Raw genomic sequence first — 15,968 nt, 5'->3', positions numbered from 1 at the left:
ACGGGGCTTTATTTGTCTCTGCTGGGTGAGATTCCTGTGGTTGCTAGGTTTCTCCACCAATCACGAATCCATTCCCTTTTCTAATGAGTAAGAATGGGCGGGGGGAGAGGTATTTTGTGACTCTGTAAATACTTTGCTCCATATCCAATTTTTACCCAGCAGATTTGACACCCATTTTTATTTCTTGGTTGGAGATCGTTTTGATGGTTGCTAAATGGTGATATCTTAAATCAATTATTAATTTTTTTGCATTAATGATCTGGCATTCCACTGTAAGGAAAAGTGTCCTCCTGTTGTATTTATTCATTTATTTCTGTATGGATTCACGTATTCCTATTTTATTCAATGGTTTAGTCTGTTCCCGTCATTATTTATTGTCATGTTCAAGTTGTACCAGATTTGGCCTGTGGGAACCCTTGAAAGCAGGCTTCTTTGTCCTTTTGACATTTTTTTTTTTTTAATGATTTTCTGAGTACTTCCTTCTTTTCTGGCACAAAAAGGTGTTCCAGGGTCATCTTCTACCTTCCCTGGCCTAACCCTGGAATTAGTTACTGCTCGGAAGAGCCCAAATTGCCTTTTGATGAAGTGAAGGAAAATACAGCTTCCCAGGCCCACCTCCGACCTGGAGTCTCAGGGAGATGGGCGTGGTTGTGAGCGGGTCTGGGTATCTGGGGCCGCCTTCTCGAGAGGCTGTTGCCCGTGTTACTAGAGCTTAGGGTGCGGGGCTCGCTGGCTGCTCAAGTGGCGACACCTGGCGGTGGTTCAGGAACCTGCATTGCTGTTAGGACAATGCCTTGGATCTGGGACTTAAATGGTCTCATTGACTTCCCGGGCCTCCTCCTAGGTCTCCTGGGATGGGGAGCTGGCTCCAGCCTCCTTCCTCGGTGTTCTGAACACCCGCCCATTACACACACACACACACACACACACACACACACACACACACACACATATATACCCGCCCCGACCCTGCCCTCCCTTAGCCCGGCTGCCCACGCCCAGGCTCCAACCTGAAGGGTTCAAGCTGCAGAGCTGGGTACATTCAGGACCTTGAGCTCCTTCCATCTCAGGACCAGGAATCGCTCCAGGAGTTTCCGGACATCCCTAATATTACTCAGCAGAGATAGATGTCTAGTGAATTATGCTGAGTCGCTCAGAAGTCGCTCAGAAGTCATGAGTCGCTGTGTCATTAACAGTTATGTTTATAAAGGGTTTATCAAAATTTGGGGAAATGCTTACTATCTAATATTAAGTAAAAGACAAGCATTTGCTGTACAGCAGAGCTGTACATCATTCATTTAAGAAGACTGGAGAGAATTATATCAAAGTGTGAATAGTGGTGGAATTATGGCAATTTCTTTTTTTTTACATTTTTCTTTAAGGCTTTTGTAATTTCCAAACTTTCTTACTTCGGAGTTTTTATTACTTTGATCGATTAAAAGGCTGCCCCAGGACATCTGCTGGACCTGTTGTATCAGGGAAGGCTCGGCCAGGCCTCCATGGCCTGGGAGCAGTAAGAGTAGAGAGTGCCATGGCTGTACCTTTTCTTCAGGTCCGGCTGCCCCTTTGAACGGTGCCGGTCTCCTGGTAGGCTCGGGTGGGGTGGGAGCACACGGCAGCCTTCCCCTGTCCATGTGAGTGGCGTGATGGGTCACTCTCCTCTCACCGGTCAAAGCTGGAGCATCTGGGGGTGAGATGGGGGACAGGGGTGCTTCTGGGAGGGAAGAGGGCTCAGAAAGTTGAGCAGCACCCTGAGACCCTCTCAGTGCTAGCTGGGGCCTGAGCAGAGCAAGGCCGAGCTGTCGGTAGAGAGACAAGGGAGGACCCTTGGCTGAGCAGAGTGGCCAAGGGGGCTTTTTCCGGAAGATGGGCCTATGCTGAGAGTTGAAAAATCCTGCAGGTGAGGTTCGATCGCTGATTCATTTATAGAAGCTTACTAGGCATTCTATTAACTAATTTAATCCTCATTTGACCCTATGCAGAAAGTGCTCTTGCTATCACTACCCCCATCTTACAGACAAGGAAACGGAGGCACAGAGAGTTTACAGATCTTGCCAAAGTCACACAGCTTCTGAGTGGTGGAATTGACTCCAGATTCAATGCTCTTAACCACCTGACTATGCTGATGGGGCCACAGACTCCATTTTTGGTAGAGGGACGAAAGGAACAGGAAGGATGCTGGAGGGCGGTGGTCAGAGGCCAACACACTAACCTGCTGCCCTCTCTCCCCCATCTCCTCCAGGCCTCGCTGGTCCTGCAGGTGTCCTACACGCCTCTCCCTGGAACCACGCCCACGTTCCCACCTTCGACGCCTCTGGAACCCTCCCCGACTCTGCCTGACATGGATATGGTGGCTGGTGAGAAACCCACCCTCACCCTGGCAGGGCCCCGGGGGGAGAAGCCTAGCAGTGGCACCCGAGTCTGAGAAGGGGGTGCCTTCCTCATATTGGGGGCTGCCCAGGCCTGGAGAAGGGAGGCCATGGGTGGGTGGGGAGTCTTGAGAGCTGACTTCTGTCTTGCAAAACCAAGGGGCAGGAGGAGGGCTCCCCTAGGTGCCGCTAGGATTAGTGTGAGGATCCCTTCCCAGCACCAGCTGTTCAGGAAGGGGACTGTGCCAGGGCTGGGCACACTGCCCTCTGCAGCTCCAGAGGGGTGGGAGTTTTAGAGGTAGGCCTGTGCTGAGATGGGGTCCATCCTAGGTGATGCCTGAGGCCCCACCCACTCCCCAGAGCTGGATGCCTCCCTGCCCTGGCACTCCGTAGGCCTTTAGCAATGACACGTGACCAAAGAGCTGGATTTTCCCTGAAAGAGCCCTGGGCTGAAGTCAGGGGACCTGAGTTCCAGTCTTGCCTTTGACACCAAGTAGCTGTGTGACTTTGGGCCAGTCACTCCCTCTCTGGTCCTACAGTTTATTATTTGTGAAGTGAGAAGACTGAATTGTCTAAGTCTCAAGGTTGCCTCAGTTCTCTTTATTTACCTCTCCTGGCCTTGTGAAGTGAGGACCCAGCCCAGGGTGGCTGGCTTGCCCAGTGCTGGGCCTGGGCGTGACAGTCCAGCCTGCTGGGGTGAATCGGAAGCCACATAGGTGGGCCAGGTGGGGTCTTGCCCGTGGGAAAGATTCTTTCATGGTGAAGGGAGCTAGAAGCAAACCCAGCATGACACCCGGCAGCCTGTCCCAGGTGTGCCCCGAGCCTGTCCTGCGGCCCGTGTAGGGCTCCTGGTGAGGCAGGCAGGGCAGGGCCCCTCTTGTTGGACTGGGCACTGTCTGAGCTTGGAGGTGGGGAGATCCTTCTGGACTGGGGTTGAGGGGGGAAGCAGGGGGTGCTCCTGGTGACCGAGGGTGGGGAGGCTGAGGGCCCTGAACGTTCTGGGGCCACTTTTGAGGTGAATCTGACAGAGTTGGGCTCCAGCCACTCGGGGAAGGCTCCTAGCGGTGGCCAGTTCCCAGTCCTTCCCGGATGGTGGTGAGAGGGACAGTTGGACAGATATGGCGCCTGTTTCAGAGCTTTGTGGCAGGCCAGGGCAGGCGGGGAGAGCAGGGTTGGGGGGACGGCTAGCTTGGCTTCCCTCACCAGCTCCCTCCTCCCCTTCTGGGGCTGTGCCCTGCCCGTGTGCCAGGTGGGGGACAGAGCCGGGCTGAGACTTGGTCCCTGCTCAGTGACAGCACCGTGGACACAAGATACTCTGGAAAGAAGTGGCTGGCCCCCACGGGTGAGACGCGGGCCGGGCTGTCCCGATCCTACCACCTGTAACCGGCTCGCTTGCTGCCATCGTCAGCTCCCCAGAGTGGGACAAGGTGGCCAGAAGGGCTCATCCCGCAGGACGAGGTGGGGAGGGCTGGGGCCATTCTGTCTCCTCCTGTCGACTCAGTGGACTGACCACCCTCAAGTGTCAGCTGTTGGAAGCTCCTCTTCTTCTCCCTCATCCATCCTGGCTGAGTGGTGGGGAAAGAGAGGGGAAGGGGATTTGGGTGCTGAGCTGTTGGGTCCTCCATCGGGGTCCCTGATGATGGAGGATCCTCCCAGGGGCCGGAGGAACCCAGCCTCATCAGGACCCTCTCCTCCAGACACAGGAGGAGAGGAGGATACTGAGGACCAGGGGCTCACGGGAGACGAGGCCGAGCCATTCCTGGACCAGAGCGGGGCTCCGGGCCCGGGGGCCCCCATCACTCCAAAGAAGCCACCTTCCCATCCTCCCCCCTACCACCCCGGGGCAAGAAGGAAGAGAAGCACGCCCGCACCCAGAAAGCTGCTGTCGGACAAATCGCAGGACTTCCAGGTGACTGCAGTCTCCTCCTTCAGCCCGCAGCAGCCGTTGATGCCAGCGCAAAACTTGTCTGTCCAGCCGTGGGGAAGGTCCTAAGGGCTCTCCTAGGTGGGAGTCTGGTTCCCCTGGGCAAATGCTAGATAGGGAGGCCATGGCTTGGGGCCTCTAGAAAAAGCCTCTGCCCAGCCCATGGTTTTGCTCTTTAAAAAAAAAAAAAAAGGAAGAAAAAGGGTCACTGCAGAGTCAGCATCACTACACTGTTATCTGTTTCCCCAACCAGAGTTGCCCTAGCCAGCCGGTGCTGTGCTGTTCAAAGTGTGGTCCATGGACGAGCAGCATGGGTGTCACCTGGAAGCATGTTAGAAAGGCGGGATCTTGGGCCTATCCCAGACCCACTGAATCAGAATCTGCACTTGAACAAGATCCCCAAGTCTGAGAAGCTCTGCCTATCTTTTTTTCTCCCTCTATCCATTTCCCCTATTTATAGCCATGATTTTTCTGAAGGTCATGTGCAATTTGAGCTTGTTCAAGTTTTTCACAGAATAGAACTATGAATATTAACCCTTTGACATTTTTTTATCCAAAAATCTATCCCATTTAATTTGCCTTTTTTCTTTTTAAATTTTTATTTTTATTTATTTATTTTTTGACTGCACCATGTGGCATGTGGGATCTTAGTTCCCCGACCAGGGGTCGAACCCAGGTTCCTTGCAGTGGAAGTGCAGAGTCTTAACCACTGGACCCCCAGGGAAGTCCCTAATTTGCCTTTTAATTTGGGTCCTTTGCTTGTTCTTTTTCTTTTCTACAGAATTTTCCATTTTGATGTAATTGCATTTAGTGATATTTAACTATTCAGGACTACTATTAAAGTTAAAACCAGGAAACTTAAATACTTATTTAGTAAATGAAACAAATTGTAAAAATATGCTTCAGTTCTAAATTGTGGTAATTTCAGCAAAAGTTCTAGTTATAACCACTAGATTTGCCTGAGAGACAAAATTCTAACTTATTTTTATTATTATTCACAAGACATGTTATTGTTTTTCTCCTTAGAAAATTAATACATTTTTTTGGGTAGAAAATTTGGAAAATACTGTACAGTGAAGAGAATGAAAATCACTCACCCCCTTCCCATTGCCATTGATAGTATATTCTGTAGTATCTTATTTTTAAAAGAGTCGATTAATAAAGAAATAACTGCTGATTAGAAATTAGAACCAGTAAACATCGTATTTTTTCATGAAAGTTTTAATACTTTAAAATGTATTATTTTTTAATATTTTGCTTAAATTTGGAAGCACAGATGTTCTTGAAACCTTCATTTACTGAAAGTTCAATCAAGAAAGCTCTTATTTCTCAGAATGTCAGACATTCTGTCTTGCACCTTATACTACATAAGAATAAAGTGAGGTTACATCACTATGTAACTTTGACCTCTGAGGGGATTGTCAGTGAGGAATATTCAAGCCACACAGAAACATCGGCTTCAAGGGGTCTGAGGTGGGGCCGCGCATGAACTGAACGGGGGTGGGATCCTCAGCCCAGCCCTGGGATTTACCGTTGGCAGCTTACCTGGGGGAGCCTGGCAGCTCTTATGTGGAACCATGGGATTTTATAGATGCAAGGGACCTTGGTGGGAAGATACTGTTCTTACAGTGCTCTTCCTAATGCCTTTTTTTTTTGCGGTACGCGGGCCTCTCACCGCTGCGGCCTCTCCCGCTGCGGAGCACAGGCTCCGGACGCGCAGGCTCAGCGGCCACGGCCCACGGGCCCGGCCGCCCCGCGGCACGTGGGATCCTCCCGGACCGGGGCACGAACCCGCGTCCCCTGCATCGGCAGGCGGACTCTCAACCACTGCGCCACCAGGGAAGCCCCCTAATGCCTTTTTAATACCCATCCCAAGAGGCCAGCTGTGAGGGTGGTCCCTGAGATTCCTGACTCTCTCGGGCAGGGGGTGGGTGCCTGATGACTTCTCCCTTTTCTTGCTCATGCCCCCTCCTGGCTTTCAGATCAGGGTCCAGGTGATCGAGGGACGCCAGCTGCCGGGAGTGAACATCAAGCCTGTGGTCAAGGTCACCGCAGCTGGGCAGACCAAGCGGACGCGGATCCACAAGGGAAATAGCCCCCTCTTCAACGAGGTGGGAGACCCTGGGTCAGAGCTAGGACCTTGGTGGGAGCACACGGCAGATGCCTGGCAGTTCATTCAGTTTTTGCATACGGCACTAGCGTTGGGTGGAGAGCTGTGTCAGTTCCTGAGTAGGTTATCTGAGGAACTGGAGAGAGGGTTCCCGCTCTTACTCCTGCCTTGGGTTCCCCCTGCTTCACATCCCCATCATCCCGTGGGGCCGGCCACCCACCCTGTCCCTGAGGTGACAACCTCCGTGAGGTCGAATCCCCAGAGCTCGGTGCTGGGCTGAGCCCACTGCCCACTTGTTGTGTGGACCAGACCTGGAGGTTGGGCGGTGGCTGTCCCCTCCTGCCCGGGCTCGGCGGGCCTTCATCTGTCCCCCTTTCACCCTGAATCAACAGACTCTTTTCTTCAATGTGTTTGACTCTCCCGCGGAGCTGTTCGACGAACCCATCTTTATCACGGTACGTGGCAGCCCCCGAAGGCCCTCTGTGGGCTCAGCGTGCATGTGTGAGTATGTGTGAGTGTGAGTGTGAGTGTGTGTGTGGGTGAGGCACCCAACCCCCAACCGAGCCTGGATGATGGGGAGCAGCTCACAGCCTCGCCCCCGTGCTCACAGGGTTGCCTTCTGAGCTTGGATGCAAGCGGCAGCCGAGTGCGGAGTCCCCGCTGTTCAGGGTCAGGTGCCTTAGGCCAGGGTCCTGAACTAATTCTTGCAGTGGATCTTTGATTTTCATCTTATTTTGTTTGTCTGTATGCCTGCTTCTGACAAGATTTTCTTTCTCTGGACCTCAGCTCTTTTTTCCCCCCTTTCCTTTGAAAGGCAGTATAGTTTAGCAGTTAAAAGTGCGGGCTCTGGAGCCAAACTGGATTCTAGTCCTGCCTATACCGTGTAGGGGTTGTGTGATTCTGTACAAATGATCTCTCTGTGCCTCTATTTCTTCATCTGTAGAATGGGGATAATAATAGTACCTACTCATGGGGTTCTTGTGAGGGTTAAACATTGCTTGGAACAATCTCTGGGATAGAGCAAGTGCTATTGGAGTGTGGGCTGTTATTTTTTGGGAGGGAAGAGCCGTTCGGTTGGTTCCTGTCTGGGTCAACCTCTGCTAGTGAATGAGAGCTTGAATTTGTCTTTCCTTCCAGGTGGTGGACTCCTGTTCCCTCCGGACAGATGCTCTCATTGGGGAGTTCCGGGTAATGGTTTATTTTCTTTGAAAGCCATCAGTTCTTGTTTATCCATGTTAATGGAAGCTCTGTGGATGATGGGCAGGGTTGGTGCTCCAGAGATCCTGTCTGTCTTGGTCTGTGTTGGGGAAAATGTAATGAAAAAAACAAAACAAGATCTTCTCCTAACCCAGAAATCCTCTCCATAAAGGTAGTAGAGAAAGAAAGCACTTTTGTTATTGAATAAGCATTAAACCAGAATATGATGCTATCACGGGCCATCCGCTAAGAGACTGCAAAGACAGAAAGTAATCTTTTTTTTTTTTGCGGTATGCGGGCCTCTCACTGTTGTGGCCTCTCCCGTTGCGGAGCACAGGCTCCGGACGCGCAGGCTCAGCGGCCATGGCTCATGGGCCCGGCCGCTCCGCGGCATGTGGGATCTTCCCGGACCAGGGCACGAACCCGTGTCCCCTGCATCGGCAGGCGGACTCTTAACCACTGCGCCACCAGGGAAGCCGCAGAAAGTAATCTTGTATAGAGCCAAGCAGACACAACCCTTTCCATATATGTTCTCAAGATAAACAATAACTAAACAATAACTAGTGCTCGAGTTAGCGGCCTGGATAGTACCCTCAGTCACACATAGTTCATCCTAAATTTACCTAGTTATTGGGGTGACCATCTGTGTTTGCTAATTGACTTTATCCACAAGAAAAGACAGAAAGCAAGCTCACATTTTTATGATGGGGGGTAGATTTACAATTTGGTTAAGGTAGGCCCTTCCCTTTCCCAGAGATGGGAGAGCCTGGAGAAAGGCACTCCTGGATCATAAAGCTGACGAAAGGCTTATTTGGTTTCTAAAAAGGTAACATTTCAAAGAGATAGAGAAAGTACTTACATTAAGTTTTCTAATGAAAATGTTCTGACAAAAAGAGAGGAGAGGGAAATCTCTCCCCTTGTTTCCAACAGGGAGGATTCAGCTTCTTTTTTAAATTTGCATTTGTCCTTACATCTTGGAAAGACAGCGTGGGACCTGAGTTTAGGCAGCCCTCCTCCTAATTCTGACAATCTCGGGCCAGCGTGACGCCAGCGCTCTGTGCCCTGGGCTCACCTGGGTTGGGAGTGGGGTCCAGATGCGGAGTCCATGGGGATGGGGTGGAGCGGGGTGGGGCGTAGTGGGGGGAGCGGGGGAGCCTGCCCCCTCATTTGTCCCAGACGTGCAGGAGTGAACAGTCCACTGCAGAGGACCTTGAACCAACAGCATAGGACGGTTTTAACAGATTACATAGTGTAAAGGCAACTAGTAATGGAGGCCTTCACGAATGCTGTTTTAGTGTCATTTTATTGATTTTCTCATTTTGAACCCATAAGCATTTATCACATGGAAAGAAAAGGCATAGATTTATTTGACCCTCCTCTTGCTATCCAAATAAAATGCGGCCCCTTCTCCAAGAAGTAGTCACAAGGTAGAAAACGGAGTCTTTTTCTGGAGAAGCAGTTTCTTTAAAAGAATGGGCTTGTGCTGGACTCATTCTGTAACACGTTACAGGATCTTATGTTTTGAGTCTCTAATCTTGTTATAAGAACCCAAGGGTTAGGTTAAAAAAGTATTCTTTTTTCTAATTATAAAAGTAATCCATGATTTAAAAAAACTTTGTAGTTTTTTTTTTTTTTCTTTTTTTTTTGCGGTACGCGGGCCTCTCACTGTTGTGGCCTCTCCCGTTGCGGAGCGCAGGCTCCGGACGCGCAGGCTCAGCGGCCATGGCTCACGGGCCCAGCCGCTCCGCGGCAAGTGGGATCTTCCCAGACCGGGGCATGAACCCGTGTCCCCTGCATCGGCAGGCGGACTCTCAACCACTGCACCACCAGGGAAGCCCATAAACTTTGTAGTTTTTGAGAGCAGTTTTAGGTTCATAGCAAGACTGAGTGGAAAGTACAGTTCCCACATAACCCCTCCCCTAACACATGCATAACCTCTCCTACCATCAACATCTGTGATTTTTTAAATGGAAAATTATAAAATATAGGAAAGAATAAAAATAAAATAAAAATCACCCAAATCTACCACCCAGAGGTAGTACAGTTACCGTTCGGTGTGTTTCCTTTGCTCTGTCTTTTCTATGCGTAGATATACTTTACCAAACTTCGATCAAAATGTATTCCACTTTCTTTCCATGTGATATCAGAAGATGAACATTTCCCCATGTCTCCAAATGTTCTTCAGAACATGATTTTTAATGGGTTGGTATCATGCATCATACTTTATTTAACACTCTGGGGACAAGAGTGTGACGTGTGCCTCCTTCTGTTTGATTTCAGATGGACGTGGGCAGCATCTACCGAGAGCCCCGTGAGTCACCCTCTCCTCCCCTTGGGCAGGTCCTTGCATTTGGGTTCTGGAGGCTGCATGGGGGCATCCATTTGGGATACTCATCTTTCCTTCTAGGAGATTTTAGAATCTAGAGGTGGGGTTTGATCTTGGAGGTGAGGCTGCAGGAATGAAGAGACGACAGGCTTTCATCTTCTGGGTAAAACAGGCCCCCAGGAAGATTGAACCCTCACGTGGGTCTCAGCTGGCCCAGCTGGAGGGCTAAACCTGGAAGGCCCAAGCAAGGGTTGCTGGGGACTGGGGTGCCTCCAGACAGGACGGGTCATTTGGATGCCAAGTCTAGGATTTCTCTACACCCTGGTCTCTGCTGTGGTCTGGTCACTTCCTGAAGGGGAGGAAAGTGGCTGGGGGTCTGGCTTTGGCAGCCTCTGATAGGGGTTTCTGTTAACATTTCTGACTTGGACCCAAATGAACACTCAAGGTACATTTTATTCTAGAATTTGAGTCCTTCCCCCATGTCTGGGTAGATGAGTCCTTCATCTCATCCAATGGAGTCCACCCGGGGCTCCCAGAGGTGGTTGCAGACTTGTGTCTTTCCAATTCTGGGATCGCCAAGGGTGTTGTCTCTCTTAGGACATGCTTATCTCAGGAAATGGCTGCTGCTTTCGGACCTGGATGATTTCTCTGCTGGAGCCAGAGGCTACCTGAAAGTGAGCCTTTGTGTGCTGGGGCCTGGAGACGAAGCCCCCGTGAGTACATTTCCTCGTCCCCCTCGCAGCACCTCCGCCTGGCCTTGGAGGCACCAAATGAAGAAACAAAAAAACAACTTTAGTTTTTCTGATTTAAAAGAATACATGGCAATTATGAGAAATGTAGAACATGTGGAAAAGCATAAATAAAAATTGAATCACTCATAATTCTACCCATCAGAGAGAACCGTCATTAATACCTTCTCGCATATTCTCCCAGAAGGGTATACATGTATATTTTTCTCTTTTTTTTGGGTGCAAAAGTGAGATCACTCACTCTGTAATGTATTGTAGTCTGAATTTTATCACCTAAGAATATATCATTGTCATCTTTATGGTCAGTAAGTAAAGTTATAAGTTGGAGGTGGTAAGAATGAGAAAGGCTTTCAGAGTTGGGGAAGTATCAGCATCTCTGTATGTCTGGGGAGAGGAGAGAAGGTTTGGAACAGTTGTTGAGGAACAAGGGGTTAATTAGATACAGACAGAAGGATTTCTTTTTTTATTTTATTTTATTTATTTTTTGTTTTTTTGTTTTTGTTTTTTTGCGGTACGCGGGCCTCTCACTGTTGTGGCCTCTCCCGTTGCGGAGCAACAGGCTCCGGACGCGCAGGCTCAGCGGCCATGGCTCACGGGCCCAGCCGCTCCGCGGCATGTGGGATCTTCCCGGACCGGGGCACGAACCCGTGTCCCCTGCATCGGCAGGTGGACTCTCAACCACTGCGCCACCAGGGAAGCCCTCTTTTTTTATTTAAAAAAATTAAAAAAATTTTTTTAATTTATGTATTCATTTATATTTGTAACTGTAAGTTTGTTTTCTGTGTCTGTGAGTCTATTTCTGTTTTGTAAATGAGTTCATTTGTATCATTTTCTTTTATATTCCACATATAAGCTGTATCACATGACATTCATATCCTTTGGTCTGACTTCCTTCACTTAGTGTGATAATCTCTGGGTCCATCCATGTTGCTGCAAATGGCATTATTTCATTCTTTTTTGATGGTTGAGTAATATTCCGTTGTGTGTGTGTGTGTGTGTGTGTGTGTGTGTGTGTATGCATGCACACACACCACAAGATAGAAGGATTTCTGAGCAGACACAAGGGCAGACACTCTGGGCTGGAGGCTTTATGGGAGAGTGGCCTCATAATACTCAGTGGCCTGGAAGCAGGAGAGGGGTAAGATGGAGGTGCTGTCAGGTGTGGACAAGGCAGGTGTGGTGGAGGCACAGGACTGAGGTAGCTGATGGGCCTGGCAGGGCGGATGCAAGAGGACTGGGGATAGAGCTCATGAGGAGGAAAAAGAAGAGGGAAGGGCTAGGGAACACACATTTATTGAGTGCCTGCCGTGTGCCAAGCTCTGTGTTGGGTGCCTCACTTGGTGTGAGGGGGGTTGGAGGAGGTGGATAGGTTGAAGTCTGTCTTTAGAGAAGGGTCTCAAGGTCAAGGTCTTCCTAGAGGATTGGTTCTCAGTGGCTGGAGGTTTGAGATATGGCCATCCCTCTAGCAGCTGCAGGGGAGGGGGATTAAGATGCTGCTGGTTGGGGCTTCCTTGGTGGCGCAGTGGTTGAGGGTCCGCCTGCCGATGCAGGGGACACGGGTTCGAGCCCCGGTCCGGGAAGATCCCACATGCCGCGGAGCGGCTGGGCCCACGAGCCACGGCCGCTGAGCCTGCGCATCCGGAGCCTGTGCTCCGCAACGGGAGAGACCACAACAGTGAGAGGCCCGTGTACCGCAAAAAAAAAAAAAGATGCTGCTGGTGGAGGACAAGGGACTGTGTTGGTGAATGACTTGTCCACGTGGATATTGATTATCTCATGGGAGAATCGGAAATCAAACACGCAAATGTTGAGTGAGATACTGAGATCATCAAGGCAGGGTGAGCCAGGAGGAGTGGGAGAGGCAGGAGTGGGGAAGGCGGGTCTCCAGGAGGGCTGGGGAGGTGGAATCCCCAGGGAAAGCCGCGTGTGATCATGGAGGCAGAGGGCAAGTTCCATGAGGCTCTTAAGGACGAGAGCTCTGGCTGCTGACGAGAGCTCAAGAAGCCGCTGTGCAAAGGGTTAAGGGAAGGAGAACCCCGGGTGCTGTGCAGAGGCCAATGGAGCTCAGGTGGACCAGCCCCACCCAAGGGCACCTCCCCTGATCTCTCATCCTGTGTCCCTCTGTAGCCCAGGCAGACATTGTGCTTTCCTGCTCCTTTTCCTTCTGCGTGGACTCTCTGAATCTATTACCCTTTCCTAAGACACTCTTTCCTCTTCTTCCCATTGATCAGACCCTTGTTTTTCCCAGATGAAACCACTTTTCTTGAGACCAACTCAGAGGGAAGCCCCTGTCCTCTGCTTCAGCTCTTTGTGGCTTTCAGGATGGGAGGAGTGGCCATCTTTTGGTTTCCCACAGTAGCTTCTCAACTTCAGCATTGCCTTCTTCTTTTTTTTAAAATTAATTTTATTGGAGTATAGTTGATTTACAATGTTGTGTTAGTTCCTGCTGTGCAGCAAAGTGAATCACTTATAAATATACATATACCTACTCTTTTTTAGATTCTGTTCCCACATAGGTCATTACAGAGTATTGAGTAGAGTTCCCTGTGCTATACAGTGGGTTCTTATTAGTTATCTATGTTATATATAGCAGTGTGTATATGTCAAACCCAATCTCCCAATTTATACACCCCCCCCTTGGTAACCTAAGTTTGTTTTCTACAACTGTGACTCTATTTCTGTTTTGTAAATAGGTTCATTTGTACCATTTTTTTAAGATTTCACATATATGCGATATCATGTATTTGTCCTTCTCTGTCCGACTTACTTCACTCAGTATAACAATCTCTAAGTCCATCCATGTTGCTGCAGATGGCATTATTTCGTTCTTTTTTATGGCTGAGTAATATTCCATTGTATCTATGTACCACATCTTCTTTATCCATTCCTCTGTTGATGGACACTTAGGTTGCTTCCACGTCCTGGCTATTGTAAATAGTGCTGCCATGAACACTGGGGTGCATGTATCCTTTCGAATTATGGTTTTCTCTGGATATATGCCCAGGAGTGGGACTGCTGGATCATATGGTAGCTCTATTTGTAGTTTTTTAAGAAACCTCCATACTGTTCTCCATAGTGGCTGCACCAATGTACATTCCCACCAGCAGTATAGGAGGGTTCCCTTTTCTCCACACCCTCTCTGGCATTTATCGCTTGTAGATTGCCTTCTTCTCTGAAGCCTGCCTCACTGGTTATTTCCCCTGGTCTTCTGGGCCGTTACCTACCCCTGGCACAGGCAGAGCTGGTGCAGGAGGGTCCTTGCTGGCAGACTCCCGTCTTTGCCATCGTTCTGAGGTCTGACGTGTCCTTGCCGATGAGCCACCAACGTCTGATCTTACTTCCTTTCAGACCCTGAGCTTGGAAATTGCTCTCCCCACCAGTTTCTTCCTGCCTCTTTCCCTCCCTCACCCTCAGTGACTGGCAGTTCTTCCTCACTGAGGTTACAGCCCTGACCCCTCTCAGTTTCCCGGCCCATCAACTCCCTCCTGAAGCCTGGCCCCCATCCCCGATCCTCACATTCACTCTGTAGTCGCTAGCTTCTGGGCTCTGCGGCCACACCTCGTGTCCCCCACCCTCCCCACGACATGCCGTCCACACCACTCCTTGGTCAGCTTTGGGGGCAAAAGTCACCTGGAGTTGCTGTCAGTGTCTTCCTTTACTTGGGTGAGGTTTACTCCTTATCCCATCCTCCACAGTGGCTGTTTCCAAAATTTCTGGTCAGGAATTCCCTGGCGGTCCAGTGGTTGGGACTCTGTGCTTTCACTGCCGAGGGCACGGGTTCGATCCCTGGTCAGGGAAACTAAGATCCTCCAAGCCACGTGGCACAGCCAAAAAAACTTAATAAAAACAAAACAAAACAACCTCCTGGTCTTAAGCTCCAGCCTCGGTCCCGCTTAGAGAGACAGAGCTGCACAGTGGGAGTGATGTGAGTGCTTGAAGCTCCCTGGGTCATCAGCGCACCCCCCATCTTCCTTCATCTTCCCTCCCTTCCCCACTCCCCGTCTCCTTTGCATGTGCTCATGTCCTCCATACCACCCCCGTCTTGTTCTTCCTGTCTCTTCTCTGGCTCCTGCACTCTGGTCTGTGCCAGACTCCAGATTTCCCAATCTCAAACCACCCTTGCCTTCACCATTTCTCCCCACCCCTCCCCTCCAAGCTGCTTTCATCTTCCTTTCAGCCATCACCAAGGTCACCAAGTTCTTGAGAGTACCCTGTGTCCCTCTTCTCCAGTCCTTTGCCAGCTGCTCCTTCACCCCTTCAGTGTGCTTCCCACTGCCTCCTTCCCTGAACCACTGGCCTAAGGGTCATCCATCGCAAAGTCCCAGGAGCTCTTCTCTCATTAATCTGCTCTGTTGCTCCACAGCCTTTGATTCTGGAGCCCACGTCTTATTTGAAACTCTCTTCTCCCTCGGCATCCGTGACTCCCCTCATTCTTTTCCTTTTTTTTTTTTTTTTGGAATGGATCCTTCAAATTCAGTGGCTTGATAAAATTCTGCTGCCTGCATCTTTGCTGTGCCTTTGACGTGACATTCAAGGCCCATGAACATCTGGCCTCAGTCTGATTTTGCAGTGCGTCTATCTGTCTATGGAGGAGCCTGTCTCCATCTACCTGAGGCTCCTAAATCGCTCATCTCCAGCCTGCATCTTCAGAGCTCCAGAAGCTCAGTTTCAGTTGCCTGTACCAAAGCACATGAACATGTCCCTTAGGCCCCTTTAACTTCACATATAGAAACCCAGTATCATTCGCTGCCCACTCCTCATACCTGATTCCCATCCTGTGTTAGTGACATCTTGGGAAATGGCACTCATCGTCCACTTAGTTCCCCAGGCCAGAGCGTCTTTCCTCATCCTTCAGTCCCACATCTGTCAGTCCGTACTTCTATGGACTCCGTACCGTGGCCACACCAGACAATGTGACCCTTTCCAGAATGTACTTCCATCCTTCTCCTTGCCTTTTCACCTGATGGGATGCCTTCTCTGCCTACCAAAAACCACTTTGTTCTTCAAGACCCAATTCAGATGCTGCTTCCTCCATGAAGCCTGCCTTGTCTTCCAGGGAAACTGATTGGTCTTTCCTTTCAGTCACCGCCTCATGTTTTGTTAGTTCAGTTAATGTGTCCATCTTTGTCACTGAGACTCAGTTTCTTGAGGTCAGCGACAGTATAATAGATATGAACTGTTTTATCTCCCCTCTTGCCTACTACAGGTCTTGTGCACAGTAGGTGCTCAATCAGTGCTTGTTGTCTAAGGGAATGAGCAGTGTTAAGGATGATGACTGAAAGCAGAGGAGGTG

General features: G+C 49.9%; 1 protein-coding gene across 13 annotated transcripts in view; it reads left to right on the top strand.

Moving 5' to 3' along the window:
* Positions 1-15,968, top strand: part of DYSF (dysferlin) — a 222,354-nt gene that overhangs the window by 50,437 nt on the left and 155,949 nt on the right. For 4 of the 13 annotated variants that reach the window (XM_029231971.1, XM_029231973.1, XM_029231972.1 and 1 more), the window contains exons 5-12: positions 2,243-2,357; positions 3,619-3,711; positions 4,067-4,278; positions 6,276-6,404; positions 6,796-6,858; positions 7,541-7,591; positions 9,881-9,911; positions 10,524-10,639. In XM_029231971.1, the coding sequence (XP_029087804.1) occupies positions 2,243-2,357; positions 3,619-3,711; positions 4,067-4,278; positions 6,276-6,404; positions 6,796-6,858; positions 7,541-7,591; positions 9,881-9,911; positions 10,524-10,639 (810 nt within the window). Of the gene's footprint in view, positions 1-2,242; positions 2,358-3,618; positions 4,279-6,275; positions 6,405-6,795; positions 6,859-7,540; positions 7,592-9,880; positions 9,912-10,523; positions 10,640-15,968 lie in introns of all 13 variants that reach the window. The other 9 variants (XM_029231978.1, XM_029231975.1, XM_029231977.1 and 6 more) reach the window with 4 other exon arrangements.

This window comes from Monodon monoceros, unplaced genomic scaffold, assembly GCF_005190385.1.
Source record: "Monodon monoceros isolate NGI ecotype Baffin Bay Population unplaced genomic scaffold, NGI_Narwhal_1 Super_Scaffold_19, whole genome shotgun sequence".
NCBI classification, from domain to species: Eukaryota; Metazoa; Chordata; class Mammalia; order Artiodactyla; family Monodontidae; genus Monodon; species Monodon monoceros.
The sequence above is the reverse complement of the archived record's forward strand: the minus strand, read 5'-3'. Positions and strand labels throughout refer to the sequence as shown.